At 46.2% G+C, this 25,438-nt stretch overlaps 2 protein-coding genes across 4 annotated transcripts; one reads left to right on the top strand and one right to left on the bottom strand.

The window, feature by feature from the left end:
- Window positions 1-1,126: 1,126 nt before the first annotated feature.
- Window positions 1,127-16,846, top strand: hcfc1a (host cell factor C1a). Of its 3 annotated transcripts, none has more exons than XM_076994261.1 (28): window positions 1,127-1,287; window positions 2,513-2,716; window positions 3,566-3,714; window positions 3,805-3,965; window positions 4,068-4,276; window positions 4,559-4,643; window positions 4,745-4,851; window positions 4,960-5,139; window positions 5,265-5,582; window positions 5,785-5,936; window positions 6,048-6,230; window positions 6,344-6,568; window positions 6,879-6,983; window positions 7,072-7,288; window positions 7,377-7,510; window positions 7,605-7,743; window positions 7,901-8,100; window positions 8,223-9,198; window positions 9,314-9,441; window positions 12,246-12,410; window positions 12,594-12,798; window positions 12,922-13,215; window positions 13,452-13,555; window positions 13,642-13,779; window positions 13,860-14,045; window positions 14,265-14,562; window positions 14,696-14,759; window positions 14,871-16,846. In XM_076994261.1, the coding sequence occupies exons 2-28, from the start codon at window positions 2,521-2,523 to the stop codon at window positions 14,908-14,910; spliced, it is 5,358 nt and encodes a 1,785-aa protein (XP_076850376.1). In that variant the 5' UTR covers window positions 1,127-1,287; window positions 2,513-2,520; the 3' UTR covers window positions 14,911-16,846. The 3 variants fall into 3 exon arrangements, with proteins under 3 accessions (XP_076850376.1, XP_076850379.1, XP_076850378.1); XM_076994264.1 differs by having other exon boundaries at window positions 1,128-1,287; window positions 7,072-7,279; XM_076994263.1 differs by lacking the exon at window positions 1,127-1,287 and adding an exon at window positions 1,441-2,104.
- Window positions 16,847-20,075: 3,229 nt separating this feature from the next.
- LOC143500233 (ras-related protein Rab7) lies at window positions 20,076-22,657 on the bottom strand. Its single transcript, XM_076994276.1, is given in 6 exon segments — window positions 20,076-20,165; window positions 20,168-20,227; window positions 20,677-20,895; window positions 20,995-21,069; window positions 21,374-21,425; window positions 21,722-22,657. Coding segments are annotated over 6 exon segments (549 nt in total). The 5' UTR covers window positions 21,775-22,657.
- Window positions 22,658-25,438: the final 2,781 nt, after the last annotated feature.

Raw genomic sequence — 25,438 nt, 5'->3', positions numbered from 1 at the left:
GTCTGGCCCCAAGCAGGAAACTATTGGCTTCAGAGGTCACCCAGAAAGGCCAGTCCCCTGTGACAAGATTTACCCCTCTCCCCCTCCACACCCCTACAGCCCTCCTAAATGAGGAATAGTTTTTCACACAGTACTTTTAAGACAGTACTTCTAACACAGCCATTGACCCCATGCCAGTCTACGCCGTCCCAGTTTCCCCATTGCACATACCCTTTTGGTCCAATGTCTTGTCCACTCTCTTTCTGAGAGCAGTTTCAAGTTTCTGTCCAGCATAATTTCCAGTCACCCACCCAGTCACACGTCCCTAGATTTGGCCTTGTATGTGCTCTGAGACCTTCCTTCTACCCATCTTAGAGGAAGTTACAGCAGTTTCTCATGTTAACTGTCATGTGCCATGTGCTTTTGTTTTGTTTTTATACTCCTCCCATTCTCCACTCCTTTGTTATGCACATCACCTATATACAGTAAATTGTCCCTAACTGTTCCTTGTGTATCTTTTGTAAGATACATTGCAAGACCCTCCAGCTCCCAGGACCTGGACTAGAAGGAAAAAAGACGAGGGCGAGTATATATATATTCATATATATAAATTCAAAAACTGCAAAATAGTGGTTGAAAACATTTAAATTTGCTCTTACTTATTTCAGGTATTTCTCAAAATGTGTTAACTTCACAGAAAACTATAACTTAAAAGAAAAGTAATCAATAAAAAATTATGTTTATAAAACTTTTATTCTACTTTAGGGTTGTTTGTTAAACATACTATTGATTTGTTTTATATAAACATGTGTGATGTATTCAGTTGTATAAAGATTTATTTTAGTGCATAGGAAACATAGTTTCAAACCAAAATTTGTATGATCCGTCCAATAAATTTTGACTTATTTGTTGAAATCGCCATCTTTAGTGAGGGACAATAAACCGCTTCTGTCTCTTCTGCTCGGGATGATTAGATAAAATTACATTTCACCATGAAAAGTAGACTTTTATTAAGAACATGTAATGTGTGTGCTATATTAATTTTTATTTATTTATATTAATCACATTGGATATAATTTTGTTTCGAATTTTCGCACCAAGAGCTTAAACGGAACGTCTTCTTCGCCATATTTGTCATGGGCGCGATACAATCCCCGTTTACCCGGCCCCTTAGCTGCATTGTCAAGAATATGGCGGCTTCCAGGCAGGCATGAGAGTGGATACTTCTTAACAGATTGGATAAATCTGGGCTGCTGTTACAAAACAAGACCATACAGGCATCTTATTGAGTATTTCAACTCAAATCAAGTATGTGTGGCTTTTCTTTGGGGGGATGCATTTTTTCAAAAATTGTGTTTTTGTTATGGCGAACATGGCCGCCATTTTTCTTGTGGGAGCTAGAAGCTGGTGGGCTGAGTTGTCCACAAGATGGCTGCGTGCACCGGGGGGAGCATGAATTAAAACAGCTTTTGATTCATTTAGATTTTTAAATGCATGTTTCAGTGTGTTGTTAATATCACAGTTTAATGTATTCTTCTCCTCATTCGCTGCTGTCTAGCTAATGTAAGGCCATGCACTTAAAAGCCGGCTTGCTCGAATGCACACAGCCCTGCTTACTACCTAAACCGAACGTGTTTACCTCGATTTTGTGTGCGAGAAAAAATGTATTTAAGCACACAATATACCTTACTAGATACAAACGTGATTGTATCGCGAATTTGAACGGCGTGTTGAATAGTTTTTATTTTAATTAAAGTACATGTTTCTATTCCGATTGGATGACAAGATGGCGACTCCCAGAGAGGCATGAAAATAGCCCTCTCCAGAACCGGGGGATTGGGTTTCAGATTCGAGCTAGACTTTCTCAACCTGCTTCTGAACACACCACGCAGATTAAGCCCACGTATCTCATGCGTCCCCCTCTAGTAGTTGATCGGAGAGGAGGCAACTCTAGATCTGTGAGCAGTGAGCTGCTACTGCTGCTACTGTTGTTATTTTTCCAGTCCGCCATTTTTCGGACTGGCGGAGGCGCGTCTGGTTGTTTCAAGATGGCGACTTACATGGACTGATAGGCTTCGGCATCAACTGTATTTAATCACAAACTGAGGCTTTAATTGCAGGCAATGTACGTGCATCTCACTAGAGCGGGTCGCCAGCAGCACAAATTTACTAATGCGGGTATTTGTGCACGCAGGATTTTGCACTAACCACCCGCGTTCTTTTCTTGTTGCAAAGCTCCAAAATGGCGACATCCATGGACGATCCATTCTCTCAAATTATCTTTTTTGTTTCATGTCAGCGAAACCTAGCGCTTCTGAGTTTAAAATGTGTCGTGCACGATAATGTGTGCATCACGGTTTCACAGAAGTTGTCCAGTTTGCTTTGCCGCTATGCCAGCCAGCCCGTCATCACTCAGTTGCATGCTAGCTAGCTAACCAACGTTAGCTTCCTAACCAGCCACACGAATTCTTAAAAACCCGACAAGCCGGACCGAGAAACGTTACGTTATAACGTGTGCTTTTTTATTTTACAGCAAAGGACATGTCGTCCCCTGGTTCCGTCTCATCTGGAACCATCGGCTCTTCGCTGCAGCCGCGATGGAAGCGGGTTCTCGGGTGGTCCGGCCCGGTTCCGAGACCCAGACACGGACACAGAGCCGTGGCGATTAAAGAGCTGATGGTCGTGTTCGGCGGAGGAAACGAGGGCATCGTGGACGAGCTTCACGTGTACAACACCGGTGAGTGGCGCCGGCTTGAGCCCGCCGGCGCTCCTGGTAGTTCGCCAAACGAGCATAACGGAGCAGTTTTACGTTAGATGCGTCTTTACATGAGCTTGGGTAGCATTTACCAGCCGAACAACCAGCTGGTTGATGTAACGTTAACATGTTTGTGCTGCGTAACCCGTTTAACTCCTTGTGTTTAGTTGTACTTCTAGTACTTCATGACTGTGTGATGTATGCTAGCTGACCAAGCTACGCGTGCGCTACTTTGCGCTCCCAAAAGGACCGTGTGAGGCTAAATAGCATTAACTAACAGCGATGACATAAAACTCCGCTGTGTCCATGTGTATTTTGAAAATTAAAGTTATTTACGTCGATCCTCGTTGCGTGGATCAATATTTAGATAATTTAGCTGACCAACAGCTGTCAAAAAAAGGGCGCGACAAACAAAAATGATGGACTCTCGGCGTACAAGTGCCCGTCTGAACCACTAGACGGCAGGTTGTGCAGTAGTGATCGGGGCTTTTCTCTCTTTGGTCTAGTCAGTATACATCATGTGAGTACAATAAAACTCATCAAAAAGCAACCGAATTTCCCTCTGGGATCAATAAAGTTTTAATCTATCTATCGATATTAATGGAAGTGAATCGTTCCGAGAATAGTACATGATTTTGCCATCTGTGTGAGAATTGTTTTCAGTACATATTTAAAATGTCTTAATTCACTCCATTTAAAAAGGTCAGAGCAGAGTTAGAGAAGGGGCATTTTGGTGCCTGTTTGGAATAAAATGTATAGCCTGCAGTGTCTTGTAAAAAGCATTGACTGATTGTATTGACTGCTGCTTACAGTTTGTTTGTTTGTTTCCAGCAACCAACCAGTGGTTCATCCCAGCAGTTCGCGGGGACATCCCCCCTGGCTGTGCAGCGTATGGGTTTGTGTGTGAGGGAACACGACTCCTGGTGTTTGGAGGAATGGTGGAGTATGGGAAATACAGCAACGATCTTTACGAGTTGCAGGTGAGAAGGAGCAACTTGAGCTGAGTATTGGTCAGACCTGTAGTTCCCATGTGGCCGTGGCAATGCTGAAGATCTCTTACTTTTACTCAGGCAAGCAGATGGGAATGGAAGAAGCTGAAGCCCAAAGCCCCTAAGAATGGGCCCCCGCCCTGCCCCCGCCTCGGCCATAGCTTCTCCCTGGTGGGAAATAAGTGTTACCTCTTCGGAGGTCTTGCGAATGACAGTGAGGATCCCAAAAACAACATTCCCAGGTGTGTGTTGTCTTCCCGCTAGAGGGCCATCGGGAGGGCCATGTCCTGAAGGTTGGTTTGGCGCATAATGTTCTCCGATTTGTGTCTTTGATTTTCCCTCAGATATTTGAATGATCTTTACACTTTGGAGTTGCGGCCTGGTGCAGGTGTAGTTGGCTGGGATGTGCCGATCACATACGGAGTTCTGCCTCCTCCCAGAGAGAGCCACACCGCTGTGATTTACACAGAGAAAACAAGCAAAAAGTCTTGCCTCGTAATCTATGGCGGAATGAGTGGCTGCCGTCTGGGAGATCTTTGGACACTGGATATTGGTAAGAAACGATGTTATTTAATGAATCTAAAACGTTTTAAATCATAAGATGATTTTATAACGTGCCTATGCCATGTAGTGTTTTGTCTACATTGCATGGGCCTGTATACGTAGTCCTACGTATTGCATTTTCTGGCCCTTTTGTCATGTAACCACGGTAAATGATCAGCGTTGTCTATTTCATGATGTAATCTCCTTCTCAGACACTTATCAGGTGTGATGCCTGCTGTAATTAGCACAATGACACCGCTGAGTTAACGATTAAACCGCTTCTCTTCCACAGACTCCCTGACCTGGACCAAGCCCGCGGTAGTTGGTACAGCGCCCCTGCCACGCAGCCTTCATTCAGCCACCACCATCACCAACAAGTGAGCTCTCCTCCAGGCCTTGGGCCACATGCTCTCGTCCTCTCATTATAAACACGCCCCTTTCTTTATGGCCGTCTTCTTCTTGTCTGCTTGTTGAATAGGATGTATGTGTTTGGTGGGTGGGTGCCTCTGGTGATGGATGACGTGAAGGTTGCCACCCACGAGAAGGAGTGGAAATGCACCAACACCCTGGCCTGCCTCAATTTGGGTGAGGTGGTTTTTCGTCTGTACCCACCATAGTTGCCGTTGGGCAAGAACGTGTGGGAGCTGTCTGAGAAGCGAGGTGTCATGAATTCTCTGCTTTTCTGCGTTTTAGACGCCATGTCGTGGGAGAACATTTTGATGGACACCCTGGAGGACAACATCCCACGTGCCCGTGCTGGGCACTGCGCCGTTGCCATTAACAACAGGCTGTATGTGTGGAGCGGCCGCGATGGCTACCGCAAGGCCTGGAACAACCAGGTGTGCTGTAAGGATCTGTGGTACCTGGAGACAGGTGAGCGAGCCGCATGCGAAAACGCACGTCATTCGTACTTTGGCGGAACTTGGGTGACTCCCAGCTTGCAACCGTGATTGTCTAGAACGGCACTTCAGCGTCGTCTTGTGCGCGTACCTTTGCAGAGAAGCCCAGTGCCCCGTCGCGAGTGCAGCTGGTGCGTGCCAACACCAGCTCTCTGGAGGTAAGCTGGGGTGCGGTGTCTACGGCAGACACCTACCTGCTGCAACTGCAGAAATACGACATCCCCTCCACCACCAGCACCGCCTCGCCGGCCCCGTCTCTCCCGTGCAACTCGCCCAAGACCCCCGTGCCCGCCACGCCCTCACCGCCTGCATCGAGTCTCCTGCAGGCGGGTGGCACACTCGCGCCCCAGGCCGCCTCCCCATCCTTATCCAACATGCCAGGAAGCCCTCTTGCTGCCTCCCCTGCTCGAGGACCAGGTAAACCCACACCAAAGCTCCGCCCAATATACACACCTGCACAGATCCTTGTAAATGAAAACACACGCAGGAGTGACAGGTCTTGGCCTTGGCCATATAGTTTTTTTTATGCTAATTCAAAAAGTAAATGAGTATAGGTCAGTATTAATTGTCTAAAGCAGCAGTGGTGAAGTCACACTTATTCTGCCTTTTCTAATTCCAGCCATCCTTAAAGTCGCAGCTGCTCAGTCCAGCACTGGTGCATCGATCGTCACTGTGCGTCCAGCAACCCAGGCTGCAAAATCTCCCGTCACTGTGACTTCACTTCCTGCTGGTGTTCGTATGGTGGTGCCAGCACAGGTGGCCCAAGGAGCAGTAAGATATACAAAAATATTTCTCTGTGCGTCTTTGTAGTTTTAGTACATGACTTTCTAACGAACTTAAACAGTGCTGTATTAACTTTGCTGCCGTGATGTTTTTCCCCAGCCAATAGGAAGCAGCCCTCAGATGAGTGGCATGGCAGCTCTAGCAGCAGCTGCAGCCGCCACCCAGAAGATCCCGCCCTCTTCTGGGCCCACAGTGCTGAACGTCCCGGCTGGAGCCACCATCGTTAAAACTGTGGCTGTGACCCCAGGCTCCACTGCCGTTAAGATGGCCTCTCCGGTTATGGTAGATATTCACCATACCCACAAATTTCTCCCCAGTCTCTTAGCTCAAATGGCTTTATCTCTGGTCTCCCAGGATATCTTATTTTGGTTTGTATGACTTACCTTTCATGCCAGGTGAGCAATCCTGCAACCCACATGCTAAAGACAGCTGCTGCCCAGGTGGCCACACCCCCCATGTCCAATGTGGCCACGCCTACTCGCCCCATCATCACCGTACACAAATCTGGCACAGTCACAGTGGCCCAACAGGCCCAAGTGGTCACCACTGTTGTAGGAGGAGTCACCAAGACCATCACACTCGTCAAGAGTCCCCTTTCTATGGCTGGAGGAGGGACCTTGGTATGGGATTAAATCATTTAAAAATGTATATACTTTAAACAACCAATAAAAAACTATATTCTCATTGTATGTTATGAGGTTATGTCTACATGTTTTTAAAGTCATGTCAATAGTTGAACTGTGGATGAATTCTGTGATTTTATAAAACACTAAATATTAACATAATCAGAATTGTATTTCTTAAATTACTAATAAATGCTTGCAAGTCTCTTTGAATAAGAACATCTATCAGGAACTGTAGATATAAATGCCCCCCGAGTCCCAATTTGACTAGAGGGCAGTATGACTAGAGTTAATTTCTCTGCCACAGATCTCCAGCCTTGGGAAGGTGATGTCTGTGGTCCAGACCAAACCAGTGCAGTCATCCGCTGTTACTGGGCAGGCTTCTACCAGCCCTGTCACTCAGATCATACAGGTAATGGAGTAACACACTTCACCATCTCCCACTGTGCTTCAAGATGCCCCTTACAGCTGATTAAGCGCAGCTGCTCGTGTTTGTCTAGACGAAAGGCCCTCTTCCGGCTGGCACCATTCTCAAACTAGTGACCTCAGCAGACGGCAAGCCCACCACCATCATCAGCACCTCCCAGGCGGGTGGAGCAGGGAGCAAGCCCACCATTCTGGGCATCAGTGGGATGTCACCTGCCAGCACCAGCAAGCCTGGCACCACCACCATCATCAAGACCATCCCCATGTCGGCCATCCAGCAAGGTGCAGCAGGTCTGCTTCAGTACATCTCAAATGCCCCTTACCTTCGGGTTGCGTTAGTGTGTGGTGTAACCGTGAACCTGCCTGATCTGACCCGTAGGTGTCGCTACTAGCACGGGGATAAAGAGTCCCATCACCATCATCACCACGAAGATGATGACCTCTGGCACTCCTGGCAAAATCATCACAGCAGTACCCAAGATTGGCACCGCAGTAGGCCAGGGACTGACTCAGGTACGGCCGCATTCCTGGGACGGGAAGTTCTAATTCCTGGGTTTTCTAATTCCTGGCGCTTTTGCGTGAACTCCCTGTGTGCTCTGTTCTGTAGGTGGTGCTGAAGGGAGCTCCAGGCCAGCCAGGCACCATCTTGCGCACCGTGCCCATGGGTGGAGTTCGCCTCGTCTCCCCTGGGTCTGTATCTGGCGTCAAGCCAACTGTCACTGCGCTTCTGGTCAAAGGAACAACTGGTGAGTGTTTTTTCATTTAAGTTGGGGGTTTTTGGTCAGATTTAAAAACACAAATAATAATTGAATAATTTACTATTTTAAATGTTCAGTGGCGTGTGAAGTTGGAGGTTTCTAGTTGTCTGTGGTGAGCTGAAAGTGTCTGTCCTTCGCCCTGCAGGCGTCACCACTCTGGGGACAGTTACGGGTACAGTGTCCACCAGCCTGGCGGGAGGAAGCGTGGTCAGTGCCAACGCGTCCTTGGTGACGCCCATCACCACGCTGGCTACCGTCGGCACCCTGTCCAGCCAGCTGCTCGCTGCGAGCGGCATCAGCACTCAGGCGGTCACCAGCGGCCAGAGCCCCACCTCCTCCCTGCAGGTAGGAGGCGCCATAGTGCTGATCCACCATGGCCAGCACTGCGGCTAGACCCTTGAAATGGCTCTACGTTTCAGATGTGGTTTCTTATAGGCTAAGTTGTTAACTTTGGTTCCCTCCCCCAGCCTACCCAGGTGACCCTGATTACTACGCCCAGTGGTGCAGAGGCCCAGCCTGGGCAGGACTTGCCCGTCTCTTTCCTGGCATCTCCCACCTCGGAGCAGCCATCATCCAGCGAGGCGGCTACGGATGCCCCCACCTCCGTGTCCCTCGTCTGCTCCAACCCACCATGTGAGACACATGAGACTGGCACCACCAACACCACCACCACAGCGTGTGCCAACATGGGCACTGAACTCAGTGGTACTGTTCAAAGAGTCTGCTCCAACCCGCCCTGCGAGACCCACGAGACCGGAACCACCAACACGGCCACCACCGCCTCGGCTAACATGGGCAGCAATCAGACGGGGGCGGTGCAGAGGGTGTGTTCCAACCCGCCCTGCGAGACCCACGAGACCGGAACCACCAACACGGCCACCACCGCCTCGGCTAACATGGGCAGCAATCAGACGGGGGCGGTGCAGAGGGTGTGTTCCAACCCGCCCTGTGAGACCCACGAGACCGGAACCACCAACACGGCCACCACCGCCTCGGCTAACATGGGCAGCAATCAGACGGGGGCGGTGCAGAGGGTGTGTTCCAACCCGCCCTGTGAGACCCACGAGACCGGAACCACCAACACGGCCACCACCGCCTCGGCTAACATGGGCAGCAATCAGACGGGGGCGGTGCAGAGGGTGTGTTCCAACCCGCCCTGTGAGACCCACGAGACCGGAACCACCAACACGGCCACCACCGCCTCGGCTAACATGGGCAGCAATCAGACGGGGGCGGTGCAGAGGGTGTGTTCCAACCCGCCCTGTGAGACCCACGAGACCGGAACCACCAACACGGCCACCACCGCCTCGGCTAACATGGGCAGCAATCAGACGGGGGCGGTGCAGAGGGTGTGTTCCAACCCGCCCTGCGAGACCCATGAGACCGGAACCACCAACACGGCCACCACAGCCACCTGCACCATGGAGACGGGGGAGGGATCAGGTAAAGCACCTCCCACATGCCCAGGTTGCCCCTCCCACAAGGCTGGCATGTGATTGTTGTGTATTTTTGAAAGCAGCAGCTGTTGTTAGGTTAATGGTGTTTGTTTTGGCCCTAGGTCAGCACGCTGGGGAAACGTCAGAGGTAGCCAGTGCCCCAGACAGCCTCAACAATCCTGTGGTGTCTCAAAACCGTGCCATCACCATGGTTACCCAGGCAACGCCAGCACCTGGCCCCGCTGTTCCTGTGAGTTCCCTCCAACATACACTCTGCGCTTTATTCTGCTCATTTATTCAGCCAGATTTGATCTTTTAGGTTAGTTTGTTTTAGGGATGTGTGATCTGACAATATAAAATTGTGAATGGCGAGAACGAGTGGAGAATCGCAGGCGATTAAAGAAATCGTATAGATCGCCTTTGCCAATCAGCGCAATGACTTTTTTTTATTGCTGGTTCCCACCGATGCGGCAGACGTAGGGCGTAGGACTGACCAATCACAGCGAACTGTGCATCTTCCATGCCTCCATGTTGTGTTTGTAAAAACTAAAAACTCCATGAACAACGATGGCTGAAAGCCAAACCGAGGAGCTGGTAAAGAAGAGGAAATCCACCTCTATAATCTGGAATTGGTTTGGATTTTCTTCCACTGACCAAGACCAAACTTCAGCGATATGTAAGGTGTGCCAAGAACATGTGAAAACGTCCGATGCCACTACAACAAATGTATTCAATCACTTGAAACGTAGGCATCCCAAGAAATATGCAGAAAGTTAAACAATGCGGGCAGCGGGGACAGCCACCTCACAAGCTGCAGCCTCGGTGGTTTATAAGTGACTGTAGTGCGCGACTCCGCACACCTCACACAAACCTCTGCGAGCGGCGGAGGCATTTATACTTGGCGCTAGAGGTGTGCCAAAAAATCGATTAATATATCAAAAATCGATTCTCATTTACTACGATTCAGAATCGATTTTAAATGTCCCAAAATCGATTCTAAGTCGTGGTGAAGTCTCGCATTACGTAATTACAAAATTACACGAGACTTTACGCAGCAGATTCTGGGACACACTCATGTGCGGAAAAGTTTCAAAACAGATGGAGGAAAGAGATATTCAACCTGTCCGGTCTTCATTTAAGGCAAAAATATGGGTTTTTTGGTTTTTACCGAATGCCGGGGAAGACCGAACTGGACACAATGTAGCTCGTGTGCAAGGCGTGTTTACGCGGTGAGCATGGGAACGTTAATACAGAGAAGGGTGAAAAATAATATAGAGAAGGGTGGACCCAAGTGCCGGCTCGCAAGATCAAGACGTTTGACACTCGTTAAATGTATTAGCGAGAGGGAAACGCGCACAGCGACCCAGAACAAACAAAGAAGACAACGCGGAAGACTCAATGCGCAAAAGAATAGAAACCAAAACCGTGAGGGTACAGAGTAAATAGAAACAAAAAACAACGCGGAAAATACAACGCGTGAAAAATAACACTCAACTGTAGTGAGACGGGAGGAAGAAACAAAATAACAACAGTACCTAAAAAACAGCGCGGATAAATGCAACGTGAAAACGAAACCAAGGATGCCAGCAGAAGTAACTGGCAAAAAAATGCCGCGGCAAAATAAAACCCTTGCCAAAAATAAAGGCAAAACGGATAGGAAGAAATACAGGATTGGGAAAACACGAGATAGATACTCAAATAAGTAAAGAGAAAGCATAACAGAGAGAGGTGGCGAGACCATTAAACGATAAGCAACCACAGAGAAAGCAGGGACCTGGCTGTGTACGGTTACGCCAGTTTAGTCTGGGACTGAGTCTGGTGCCCCTAGCAACGGCTGGGGGAACTGCATCCGCGCCAGCCCTGAAAGCTCGCAAAATTAAGCTCAAGAATTTTGGTAACAACAAAAACCATTTTATTTTACCAAAGCACTTTATTTTTGTTAATTAAATGTGAAAGACACTTAATTTTCTGTATTTATCATTCTGTCTTGCAAAGCAGACTGTAGTAGATCATGCAGATTTTATAGACTGAAGCAGACATTTTTATAAACGATTTTACTAATCGTTTTTTGAATTGAAAATTGTTTTGAATTGAATCGTGGCCCCCAAAATCGGAATCGAATCATGAGATAGTAAACGATTCCCACCCCTATTTGGCGTGTCACGTTCTTTGCAGTGTTGTCCGTAACGATATGTGGTAGTGTAAAGAAACACCCCTCAAAAACAGGTGGAAGGAACATTTACCTGACCAATTTTAATGTTTTGTGTTCCAGGTTTGAAAATTGCTGGAATTTAGACTAAAGTACTTGAAAATGCTTGAAATTGTAACTACTTTGTTTCACAACAAATAGCTGTCTGACTGAACAGTTCTCTTGTATTACGTTAACAAATACAAGCCTTTTGTAATTCCAGGACGAAACATGAGAGAACATGAAGACGTTAAGATTGGGCGTTTTGAAAATAAATAACCATTAAATAATGTGATAAAAAAGTGAATAATTTTGACTATATGTATAAATATTTAACTTAAGTTTAACGTGCTGGAGAATATTGTATATTTAGTGCAATAGTGCACTTTATCAGTGTCACGTGTGTTGTTAAAATTTTTTGTTTACAATGTTTGCACATGGAAAATTGCAATATCATTCATTAAAATCTGCTTAGAAAGAAAGCTTTGTAGCCCCAAAATTTTAGATTTTTTTTTTGGATGGAAGATTGTGATAAAAAATCTAAATCGTGATTTTATGCAAAAAAAATTGATACAATTTTTCCCATATCGCCCACCCCTAGTTTGTTTATATTTTTTCGCTGAATGTCAGTATGATCAAGATCACTGTTCCTGAGGCCAGTCTGCAGGATCCATGATTTTAGTGGCCTTAGTAACCAGCATACCTGTAGGGCATGGTTCAGGGGTGTGAGCAGATGGGGAGCAAACATCTGGAACAGCGTGTAGGTTCTGAGTTGAGAAACAGACTAATACTACGAGGTAATTATTAACGGGTTTTCTAAAGTAAAGTCTTTCGTGTAGGTCAAGCACAGTCTGTCTCCTTTTCAGTCTCTTATGTCGATCACGGAGGCGACTTCGGACGCGCCCATGGAGGCCGGAGTGGGTGTAGCGAGTGTTGTGGGTGGTGCGGACGCAGACGTTGAGCCCATGCAGATGGAGAACCGGCTGGAGGCAGCAGACCAAGTTGCAGCCATGACGGCGGAGGCCGCACAGGTTCAGTTTGTTTTTATTTATTTAAATAAAAAACGCTGTTCCCGTTACTTCTGTTCCCATGTACATTTCGGCCAACAATACACGTTACGTTCACATGTGAACTGACATCCCAATTAGATGTTACCTGCCATGTTTGCCCGTTGTTGGGTAGAGCCGTGCTGAACATTCCTTTACCCTTTCCAGATGGAGGGTGTGGAGGCAGTTGCGCTGTCCCAGCAGTCTGAGGCCCTGGCGTTGCCCCCTGAGCTGATGTCCGAGGGCCAGTCCACCACCCTCATGGTGACGGGGCTGACGGCGGAGGATTTGGCGGCGACGGCGGCCGCCAGTGATGAGGCTCAGGCCCTCGCCATCCAGGCGGTACTGCAGGCCGCCCAGCAGGCTGTGATGAGTGAGTACGGCTCCATTGCTCCAGGGGGGATTCTGAGGCACTCGCTTTTTATGGGCATGCTCACTGTTTATCCAGAAGCCGTTTACAGCGCAGTGGCCTCCATCTCTGTGCTGTCTCCCGCAGGTTCGGGCGAGGACGAGGGCGGGATGGTGCCGGGCGAGCAGCAGGGTCATGCCATCCCCATCGTGCTGACGCAGCAGGACCTCGCCGCCCTAGTGCAGCAGCAACAGCAGCAGCAAGAGGAGGCGGAGCGGGAGGCGGAGCAACAGGGCTCTGCTCAGCCCACTATGCCCACTGAGGGCCTGGCCCCTGCAGACAGCCTCAATGACCCCGCCTCCGAAAGCAACGGCCATGGCGAAATGTCTGCCGCAGTGTCCAGCACAGTCGCTGTGCTGCTGCCAAACGCTACAGCTGAGAGTAAGTGTTGGACTGGCTGTCTAAACACCTCAAAGCAACAAACACCACACGAGCAATTACAAACTCAAATGCTGGCTTGTAGCTTGCGTCTCGCTCGTGCCCGGTATTGGAATGTTGCTTGTTAGACTTCATTAGTCTTTATTTGAACGGATCCTTCTCATGGACCCCGTCAGATTTCACAGATTTCACTTGCTTCGTTCCTCCGTTAACATGCTGCTGTTCTTGCCACTGTGTAGCTTTAGCGCCATCCAGCACTTTGGCGCCTGCTGTTATCGCCGCTCCACCCAGCCTGCAGGCCGCCGCCCAGCTCCCCGAGGTAGCCAATGGCATCGAACCCACGGTAGGCCTGTTGAAAAGCCACCCAGTAATAATTCTCTGTCTGCATTCTGGATCTTTACCAATATCTGACATCCTTTGCTTGTGCAGAAACCACACCCTCCCCCTGAGGTAGTTAAACCCCAAGTGAAGAAAGAAAACCAGTGGTTTGATGTGGGGATCGTCAAAGTGACCAACATGGTTGTAACCCATTATTATGTTCCCAACGATGACTCGCCATACGTTGAGGTAAGCCACAAAGACGCCTTTCAAGCGTGTTGGGCATACGGAGAAAATGAAGCATCTCTAACAGTATCTTAATTTCCTAGGATGATTCTGGAACAGTCCCTGACTACAGCCAGATGAAAAAGGTGGACCTGCAACCAGGAACAGCATACAAGTTCCGCGTGGCCGGCATCAACACGTGTGGCCGGGGCACCTATTCCGAGATATCTGCGTTCAAGACTTGTTTACCGGGCTTCCCTGGGGCACCATGTGCCATAAAGATCAGCAAGGTGATATTGAGTCCCAGGACATGGAGCCGGAATAGTGTTCTTCATTAGAGTCTTCCCAGTGGTCCTTGAAATCCACTCTAAAAATGTTTTTTTATGTTAGACTTTGGGTTATGCTTGGGGATATGATTGTGATAGGCCATTTAGTTCTCAGTCCATACAATTGTCAAGTAGTTGACCTGTTGCCCTTTTCCTGCCCCCAACCCATACCTCCACCTCCAGAGCCCAGACGGTGCTCACCTCACATGGGAACCCCCATCGGTGACGTCGGGGAAGATCACGGAGTACTCTGTCTACCTGGCCATCCAGAGCTCCCAGACGACAGAGGCCAAGGCGTCGGCCCCGGCGCAACTGGCCTTCATGCGCGTGTTCTGCGGGCCCAACCCTTCATGCCTGGTGCAGAGCTCCAGTCTGGCCAACGCCCACATCGACTACACCACCAAACCTGCCATTATCTTCCGCATCGCCGCCCGCAACGAAAAGGGCTACGGCCCTGCCACGCAAGTCCGATGGCTGCAAGGTGAGTGCCGGCACTGGATCTGTTGGCGGCAGCTGCCTCTGTGGCTGGACGGGTCTGTGCCGTGGAACATTTTTCATACGTTTCTTTCTCTTGCACATTCATTTCTTATTTCTTTTAAATTTTCTGTTTGAAGAGTCGAGCAAAGATGGCGCCTCTGCAAAACCCGGTCCCAAGCGAGCGGTGTCCTCACCGGATGTGTAAGTGCAGACACTGGTTATAGGATCTGCTTTTATTCGTTTGTGGGTTTTCTAGTGAACTGTGGATCACAACGCGTTTTGTTTGTGCTTTCCATCTCTTTTTAACCGCAGTAAAGGGAGCGGTGTGAAGAAGGCAAGAACGGAGCAGTAGGGTCATGGTGGCCAGCAGACTCCGCCTCCTTCATCCACCCTTGCCCAGAGCAGCAGGACTGATCCCTCCTCCACACGCTCCTCCACCTGTCTCCAGCTGGTGTTAAACGTTGTCAGTGTCGCATCACAGTGGAAAAAGACATCAGTCAGACAATGAAAAACTAGCTCTAGGTTTTGTTAATTGTTTCACCCCTTTAAGTGAAAGGAAGAGAAATAAGCACACATTACTCCTTTTGGGGACTCCTTTTTTTTTTTTTTGCAAGGAAGAAAATAAGATTTTTAGTAGTCGAGTCTTCCTTTAAACTCCATTCCTTTCCTTACGTATGTTTTTGCTTCAATAATTTCAAAAAATCGGTTTCTTGTAATATAAATAGCCCATTCTACTACCAGCTTTGCCTCAAATGGAGCTGCTTGACATCATGGATGAGTGGGATGGAGGGAAATCGCTTGTTAGATGAATGGACTCGGTGGGTGGGTGTGGCAGAGCATGAGTGGGTGTGGCAGGTGGGTGTGTTTTTTGTTTATTTTAATGGGGCAGTGAAAAACCAAGCAAAAGCACTTGTCCTTAGACTAAGGGAGGATGTGTATCTTTCTCTCTCCTTGTGGGAAGACTGGTTTGTTGATGTAAATTCTGCACAGCCTTCAGTATCCCGGTGAAGTTGTGGCTGAGTGCTTTGGGAGTGAAGAGGAGATTGTGGCAGAGACATGGACAAGAAAAGATGAGGTTTTACTGAAGGGACAGAGACGATGCAGGACTGAGACTTGCTAAACATGAAAACTACAAAAAAAAATCCTCCCAAAAAAATAGCAAGTAATGATGCAGAAGATCTTTGTGTAGTTTATTTTTGTATTTTTAAAAGCTTCTTTCCTGCGTGTTAACTTGTCTGTTGGTGTGCATTTTTGTTTTATGTATTTTATTTGGTACATTCTTGGTCATCCCCAGAGATTCAAAACTATTTTGGAGAGCGCAAGTAAACTCAACTGGTTTAGAGCTCTTGGTGTAATGGTTCGTGATGTGAATTTGCTGACCGTGTTGACACACTCAGGTGTGGTGTAGCTGAGATAGAGTGAAAGAGACTTTCACATTCGGGCAAGGGAGTGGCGCTGACTTCATTTACTTCACATTTTTATGCTTGTTCCAGTGTATGTGTGTAAGCCAACCACGGAGATGTCATACCAACCATAAAATGAATACTTTTTTTTCTTATGTTTTTTGTCCTCGATGTCTCGTGTTCCAAGGATGATCTGGTCTCTTTCATCTGGCTTTCTCTCTAGCTTTTTTAGAATGTTCCAGAACAGGGATTTGTAGATTTTCTCTGCTCTAGATTGTGAAGGAAGTTGTCCAAGTGAAACTTAATAAATTTTTACTTTACTTCTTGTTTGACTCTGTATTTTACAGATGGATTTAACTGTTTACAGAGTCAGTTTAATGTCTGCTTGTATTGTCTTGATAAAGATTTGAAGATTCTTTTTTATTTTCTTATTGGTTTAAAGCCAAGGAAGGGTTCAATTGTATTATAGTTCATTCCTACAGCAAAAAGTGTTTTCGTCCTGGCCTTTTATATATTACTTGTAACAGTTTCTACATGTTGGTCATCTCCCGATTACCTTTTTGTGTCATGACATAAACAACCCCTCCCCAACTTGCCAAAGTCCTAGACTGTGCCCCTGATGAATCATACTGACCTCTTGTTCCTTGGGAATATGACTCATTTAGCTGGTCTGATGCTAGCAGCCATTCAACTCGTGTCCTTTTGATTTGTATGTGGTAACAGGCTTCTGGGTAAATGGGATATATATATATTTCCTTTTTTTGAGGAATTAAAGAACATCTTTGCCTCAATATCTGGCAATCCTGTACATTTAAATTTAACATATGCTTGTATAAAGGTTTTTGACCATTTTTATATGATTATTAAAGACGAACATATATAGCATACCAGCCCTTTTATTCTCAAATTGAACGTAAATTGTTGCCACAAATGAAGTTTGTGCTAGAAAGGTGATTTCCATTCTCAACTATCAGAGTCCCTCTGCTATCATCTCAGTGCGCTGTGAGATCCCAGCAGACAAAACGTGTCCAACTGGGTTGTGTGAATTTCCCTGAAGTCCATCTAAATCTTGTTAAGGATAAAGCAAAGAAAACAAGCCAGAACTACTTATAAAGGTGTACCTTGTGTCCCACATTTTTGTTTATCTCCTCATCCTAATCTTTGCTTTCAGCTTTTTTTTTTTTTTTTTACTCCATTACACTGATTAAAGATTTTGCCCCATCCACAAAAACATGTTTTAATGTATTTTGGCAGAATTGTGGCAGCCATAGTTTTTTGGTTAGAGTATACTTGCACATTACTATGCATATTGGGGAAATATGGAACTAGGGGAAGTGGAGAGTGTGTGTTGGAGGGCTACTGCTGAACACTGGAGTGAGATGTAAAATATAGGGGGAAAAAACATTCTTGAAACAAAACTGAGTGTTAAATGTTAGAAGATCCACCTGTTTTTAGTTTTGCCCTGTGATGGGCTTCTGCCTCATCAGAAATGTGTCAAGTTACACTGCCACTAATGATCATCATTAGTCTGTTTAAGCACTGGTGCCAGTGACCATCAGTCTATGTAATTAAACACCCTATCAACGCTCAACTGTACACCACCAGAAGACTGGTTACACCGAGTACTAATGTCAGAGGGAAGTTCAAGTACTATTTGAAGACCTTAGTTCAAAGGTATGTGGTAGGAGGCTAGATTAAAGCAAGTTCATATGTTTTTCAAAACCCCTGCTACAAAAAACGTCATTTTAAGAATCAAGAATAAAGTTTCAGCAAAAGCTGGTAAATGTGAGGTGCAGATTCAGAAACCTCATGCAACTTCAGAAACAATAATTCAGTGACAATTAAAAAGAAGAAAGCCAGAGACATGACAATGCCATTACAATACCAGGAAACTAGTCACTGCATAATAAATCTGTATCATAGGAAGTCCCATCTTCAATAAAAAGAACCATTTGCCCTGTTGGTAACGGAGCCACCATAAAAAAGCTAGGTCTACTGTGGTCGGTGTTGTCAAATATTTGTCATTGTTTTTGCACAGAAGCTGTTTAGCTCATAGGACTAGGTAGTACAATCCCTTAAATAATCAGCACTTGGTGAGGGGTTAGGGCTTGAGGGGTAATCGCTTCACAGGGGTCTTCGGGCACCCTCCTTCTTTGGTGTTTCGTTGAAAGGCCCACAGTACATACATGTGTATCTAGCATTTCAATATTGGAGATACAATTCTTACCTAAATAGCAGTCTAAATATGCAATACTTACCTGAATAACAGTCTAAATATGCAATCAATTTATACCTGAATAACAGTCTAAATGTGCAATACTTACCTGAATTGGTTTAGCTCATAGGACTAGGTAGTACAATCCCTTAAATAATCAGCACTTGGTGAGGGGTTAGGGCTTGAGGGGTAATCGCTTCACAGGGGTCTTCAGGTGGGCACCCTCCTTCTTTGGTGTTTTGTTGAAAGGCCCACAACACCTCCAGAGGGCTCAACGGCAACATCTGGCGTCCCAGATTTGCCCCCCTCTGCTGCTCGGTGGTCATCTTGCAGCCCAGTTGCAGTCCTTTCTTTTCAACCAGATCCAGTTGCTGCTCCGTTCAGCCACTCCTGATAGTGACTTGACAGCTTGTTGGAAGGCTTGTCCTCTCACTCCCATTTCCGTAAGCAGCTTGGTTGTAGATGTGGCAACAAACCCTCTACAGCCAACCTCAGCCGCAAGCACCTGGGCGCGCCACCCGCGTTGTTCGGCGTCTGCTGTTAAGTCATAGTACTTCAGTCTTTTCTACTCGTATGCTTCACCAACTGCACCTTCCCAGGGTACAGTTAACTCCACAATGAAAACAGACATCTGCAAGGTTGACCATAGGACCAGATCTAGCCTGAGATTAGTTGTAACAATCTCAGGTGGGAATATAAGTCTCTGGTTCAAGTCAACCTGCATTCTCCAATCCCGGGCACTAAGAGGGTTGGTGGTTCCCTATTTGCTGCAGGTTTTCCTGGGAGTTGTCCTGCTCTTACAAATGTTGTGGTGGATATGCATCTAGGCACTGATGGAGGGGGGGTGTTGGTGCTGGTTCTCCTTCTTTCCAAAGTGATGGCCAGTTGTCGTAGCACCTGGTTGTGTCTCCAAGTATAGCGGCCCTGGGCTAAGCTGCTTTTACAGCCTGTGATGATGTGCCTCAGAGTTGCAGGGGATTGACAGAGCACACAAGAGAGATCTTCACCAAACCATTGGCTGAGGTTTGTGGGTGTCATAGGTGGCTCTGACGATGAAGATGATTTGGCTCCCTTCCATTTCCCAGAGATCCCTCCAGCTGAGCTTTCTTTGTTCCAGGCACTCCCAGCTAGTCCACTGGCCCTGTTTGGACTAAGAAACTGCCTTTCTGCGTCTGTCTGCCTCCTCTTGGTGCCACACCTCGGCCACAACCAGCTTTCTCTTCTGGGTTGGGGTTGCCACATGGGTCGGCTTGTCCCAAGCCCAATCCCACCTCTTCCATGCTGCACCTGGCCTAAGATGTCTCCATGCCTGAGAACAGATTTTGCTTGCTCTATGGCCTCAGATGTGATCCATTTCCTCACAGTTGCCACTCGAATCCGGTCATCTTGGGAGTCGGTCAGGGTCAGGGTCCAACATATTGGAACATATTGAATAGCCAAAGTGGCTAATCAGGAGATTCGGGAGGATTCCCGATGGGCTCATGTCAATCTCTAGTTTGGGCCGATTGGAAGGGAAAAAATAATTTTGGGCCGGATTTGTACATGAAACTCCCGGGCTGAAAAAGTGGCCTCCAGCCCTGCCCTCGCCTGTGTTGTGACTGGATTTGCTGCATTTATGAAGTTGCACGTTTATTCAGAGTTTGCACTACTTTTACAAAATGTAGCTCGTGTTGTTATTCTGAATAAAGAGTTTCCTGAATTTGTAACAGGTTTCATGAATTTGCATCGTGTTCGTAACTGTAGTGTGTGTGTTGTCATTTTGATTAAATCCCTCTGCTTCTGTAGTGCTTGTTTTTCATTTGCTTGTTGATGGGTGTTCCTGGACTGAAGAAACCAGAAATTAAATATTGATATATTTTTATACAATATGGTCAATTTAGTTTCAGAGGTCTGTGACGCCTAAAATGGCTTTTGACTCTCATAGCGGAGAACAATTCTCGCTGCTGCTCCAAAGGCTGTGTCCACGGCTGTGCCTTCCTTAGCACTACCACTGACTCGAGATACAGGGCACCCACAGCCTCGCACCACAGCTGTGCACAGCTCACGGAAACCTGCCCACCAAATAAGGAACTCATCTCGGTACGTCTGGCACGTCCTTAGACAGCGCAGAAGGCGACTATTTTGATACGTTCATGTCACTAGTGATTACATACCCAAGAAAGTGCATCTTTAAGAGGTCGTTTTTTCAAACTAATATTCCTACTGTTGTTGCAATAAGACATTTATTGACGCTAGAATTGTATGTTTTCTACTGCACGTAAATGACACAAAACTCAGTGGAATTATTTCCATTCAGTGAGCTTTACTGGCATGACCATATTTACATATGGTATTGCCATATAAAGAAGAGCAATCAATGTATAGAATGTGTCGAACTAGCTCATGTGTGCAGCCGCTGGGAGTTGAGGTGAAACTGAACTTGGTTAATCTGAAACCGCCATATTTCCACTCATCAGTGAATGAAGCAGGCTGAACATGGAAGTAACCAGCACGGTCGAACCTCTCGGGCGTCCCGGTCAGTTTTATTGACGAGGACGACGAAGGGGAAGTCTATGGGCTCAGTGGGGAACGACTGTGCGATGAACTCTTTCTGCCAGCCATCGAGAGCTCTAAAGGACGCTGCTGAGGTCACATCAAACACTAGGAGGCAGCAGTGAGCCCTGCGGTACAGGGACGCACCCAACGAGTGGAACCTCTCTGTGCCTGCAGTGTCCCAGATCTGAGGGAGGAAGAATATTTCCTGACACAATCCCTGGGTAAAATAGCTCATGCACAGCACAGCACAGCAACTGGGTGAAAGCTGCAAGACTACTGTTACCTGAAGGATAATTGTGCCTTGGTCCACGGTCATCTCTTTAGTTAGGAAATTCACCCCAATGGTAGCACGATACGTTAGAGCAGGGGTGCACAACATACGGCCCGCGGGCGTCTCCGTTGCGGCCCGCCGCTTGATAAATAATTTGGCCCGCCTTCTGGCTTCGTGCCAGAATTTGAACAACAGTGTTGTTTTTGGGTCACTTTTTAGTTGGGCTACCGCGGGAGTAAGTAAACATTAAGAATCGATCGCCACATAATTTGTCTCCATTTTACACTACTCGCCACCCCCCCCCCCCCGCTCGACAATTTAAACTCGCGCCCTTCAAGCAGCTTTACATTTATTTTTGGCCCGGCTCCTCCTTCAAGTTGTGCATCCCTGCGTTAGAGAATCGATGGTCCACAAATCGAGTCATAATTTAAGATTTCCCCAGACTTTTGATATACATATAAGACCAATGACTAGAAATACAATATTTCTTTGCTTCAGATATGAAAAGTATGTCTAGCAAAGCATTTGAAATAAAGATCATTTATTTCAACAATTTGAACATATTTGAACAACAGTTCAAGCAACAACTGCAGCTTCCTTATACAGATACTGATCAATTCATCTCATGAACATTACTAAATCACACTAGTCAAATGTTACTCCAGTTCGAATCTTAACCACAGTGGTGGATAAACCTTTCTTTTCTTTTCTTCAAGGCACTATGCTGGAATTGAGACACTTAGAGTTACCTACCAGAACCACTTTCAGATAAGATTTCCTCCACACCGCCATAGCTTAATCAGCACCTCAGTACAACGCAAGTATGAAACCAGCCATGTTAATCGGTGAACGTTCAGAACACCATGCTTTTATAATGCACATGCTACAGACATCAGACCAGCAGACAAAGGAGTGTTATGCTATGATCTGAAGAGAAACTCTGAGCTAATGGTTAACCATTTGAACAGTGGATAGGTAACACCCTACCAAGCAGAACTGGTGGGGCTGCACCTGTGCTGCACAGGGCATTAGGCACACAGCACAGAGAACTACACATTGTGTCCATGCTTACACAGAACAGCTGTCTGAGTCTTTTTCTAAACACCCTTTAAAGGGACAGAGAATGGAAAACATGGGAAGTTTTTAAAAGGCAAATCACCTTATAAAACTTCAGAGGGGACCGATAAACACACTGAAACAGCCAATACATACTGTTCCCCATCAATACTAAATATATCAGAATTTCTCAGATTATGCAACAAAATGCACAAAAAACAATAACTCTTTAGATGTATTTTAAAGGGTACTGATACTATTCAAATTGACAGCATTGTCGCTTTGATGAAGTGTTTGCACTGTGCTCCATCACTTATCTCTAAATCAGCCAGCCAGTTGTAATGAGGTGTCGAAGCAATCTAGCTACATCCTGGCAGGCCTGGTGTCACCTTCTCTTATCCCTTTACAGGTTGCAACCTCCTCATGGTAGTTTGATGTGATCAGGCTTTACAGTGCCAACCTCAAACGCATATGAGTTAGTTCTGCTATTCTGCAGTGTTTTATAATGTTTTTGTGTATTGTATAAAAACTTTTCACAATCCAGTTGATTTGTATTAGATGATTGACATGTTCCCGCCTGCATTGTGGGAGAGCTACTTGAACGCGAGTAGATTTTTTTTCTATAACTGTTGCATGAATGTGACATTTAGTCTCAGGCCCTTATATTCATTTACACACAGGCCTTTAAACATCACTTTATTAATTGTATATTCAGTTATATATGCAGTGTTAATTAATACAGCCTTGGTGACAGAAGACAAAACACAAATAAAATAAATAAAACAAAACAAACCCAAAAAGATGGAACATCTGTCCACCAAACGGACCATCACTCTGTGAGAAAATAATATTAACATAAATAATAATATAATATATACATTATTGTGCTAATAACATGTTAATCTTTTCATTGTTCTTAATGATTATTTATAAAGTAGCAACATTTAGAATAATTGACCTTGTTCTCAGGCCTCCACACCACTCCTGGAGGGAGGGTCTGGTCTCTGTGGCAGTTAAGGGTGTGGAAGTCAAAACTGTAAAACGTTTGTTTTGGTAAGAATGGGGTCCAGCACCCTGTAACTGAAGAAAGAGAAGAAAAGGTGTCCAGTGTATCCATGTCTTTGCCCGCATTACCTCAGAGAAGGTTAAAAAAATGAGAGAGAGATAAACTTTGTCTCTGTTTTTTAGTCACACTGAGTACCTGAGGGAACTGTGGCTTTGAGGTTTAGTTAACATCCTCTTGGTTGAAAAAATGTGAAACCAGACCTTTTACATCACAGAAAACAGCACAGCGCCTCAAATGGTCCACATCACTGCTTATCAACTGCTTCCCTTCTCCACAAAAAATTCAGACACTTTCTGAACAGGTTTTGCATATATGAAAGCTGTTGAAAATGTTGGGAAAGTGGTTTTATGAGAGGAACTACAGTGTATCTTTTTAAAACTAGTACAGTTAAACTTTTTATGTCATGTGAAGACCAGACAAGGAATATTCTCTGTGTATGCACTTGTACTTATCTGTGGGATAAGGCCTTCTGAAAAGAATTGATTTCAGGGGCTCAACCACTGAACTGAACTGGTTCAAACTGAATGGATTTACACTGTATCTTCCATGCCATGGATCTCAAGGATATGGTGTAAACAGGTTTGATCCGGTAGCAGATATAAAACTGAAGCGATGAGCACCAGACGAGTTTGAGAGAAGCGTGTGGACGGAGAGTGGTCTGGAGGCGGAGGCGTACAGAGTCACACACTCATAACACAGCCTGGCTTGGCTGGCTGTGTGGTGGACAGATAAGACTCAGCATTCATGGAAACTGCTTTCCCTGGAACTGGAGGCCCCATCTAAGTGAAGCAGCACCATCACCACAACCACCCTCCCCTCACCTTCTTCCCCCAACCCCCACACTCTCAGTCCTGTCACCCAGAGAAAAGAGCTTGCTTGAAGTGTTTGGTTCACCCCCATGGTAAACACTTCCTGTCTACAGGCTCAACTTTGAATTTGACAACTGATAATGAACTGATGTCTTCTGTTGGGGGGTTGGGGGGTGGGTGTAATAATATTTATGATGGGTTTGCAACAGAGAACCATTTTAATGTGATTTTGCAGTTTGTTCAGCAATGTTTGTGTGATAGTGTTTGTAAGATTGTGAGAGTGCATGTAAGTGTGTGTAAAGGTGTTTTAGAGAACGGGACAAAAATGACCATATAGTGCATGTGAGCTTATACGATACTCTATGAGTGTGTGTCTGTGTATGTGTGTATGCATGAATGAGACAGAGAGAGTGAGTGTGAGAGAGAGAGAGAGAGAGAGAGAGAGAGGGAGGGGGAGAGAGAGGGAGAAAGAGAGAGAGAGAGGGAGAGAGAGAGTGTGTGTGTGTGTGTAAGAGAGAGAGAGAGAGAGGGGGAGAGAGAGAGAGAGAGAGAGAGAGAGTACACTAGGGCAGGCCTTCCACAACCTCCCACTCTGATCTTGATATTCTCTTATCAGAGTACAACAGCTCACACAGACGGAGTCATGAGCCACATCCCTCAGTCCTGCATCAGTGCACTCCCTCCCTCACTCCCTCACTCATTCCCTCCCTCCCTCCCTCCATCACTCACTCACTCACTCACTCACTCACTGTCTCCCTCCCTCACTCACTCCCTCCCTCCCTCCATCACTCACTCACTCACTCACTCACTGTCTCCCTCCATCACTCACTCACTCTTTGTCATTCTCTCTCTCTCTAGTTATGCCTTCACAAAGCTCTTCTTATCATTACAGGAATGTGCAGCACTGCCCTATGAGTACAACTGTGCTAATGTGAGACGAAATGTGATCTAAAAACGCCTGATCATTCAACACAGAGCATTTCAGGCAACACGCTTTTACTGTGCAACAATGCCACCACATGTCAACTCCAGCTGTGCTGAGAAATCACCATTCTAGTATCCCTGAAAACGGTAAATGAACAATGAATGAGAGATTAGGAGCACTTTGACTACCAAATGATGGATCCTTTAGGAGGAGCGTGCAGCCTGTGCATCCCGGGCCGGTCTGGTTTCTCTTGCCATGATTGCAGTGTTGGACCCTATTTGCATTGCAACAAGAACATTGCCGCACTTTCATTCGCTTTGATGCACAACTTAGTTGGTCTGATCTTGGTTAAAGATCAATTCATTTAGACGTGTATGACCAAAATGGCCTTGTGTGTGTGTAAAAAAGTAAATACATTTTCATGAAGGTTTGTGTCCAGTTTTTTGTTGTTGCTGTACACATAATTACTTTTTCATTAGAATTAAATTTTGCTGTGATAACATAATTTGTTATGTCACTAGGGACATCTTAAACCTGTTTTAAAATCCTACTACTTTGCCTGATGTGCAATTTACTCATAATAAAAATCCTGAAGGCAAT

This window comes from Brachyhypopomus gauderio, unplaced genomic scaffold (genome assembly GCF_052324685.1).
Source record: "Brachyhypopomus gauderio isolate BG-103 unplaced genomic scaffold, BGAUD_0.2 sc138, whole genome shotgun sequence".
NCBI lineage: Eukaryota > Metazoa > Chordata > Actinopteri > Gymnotiformes > Hypopomidae > Brachyhypopomus > Brachyhypopomus gauderio.
Note: the sequence above shows the minus strand (reverse complement) of the source record. Positions and strands in the feature narration are given on the sequence as shown.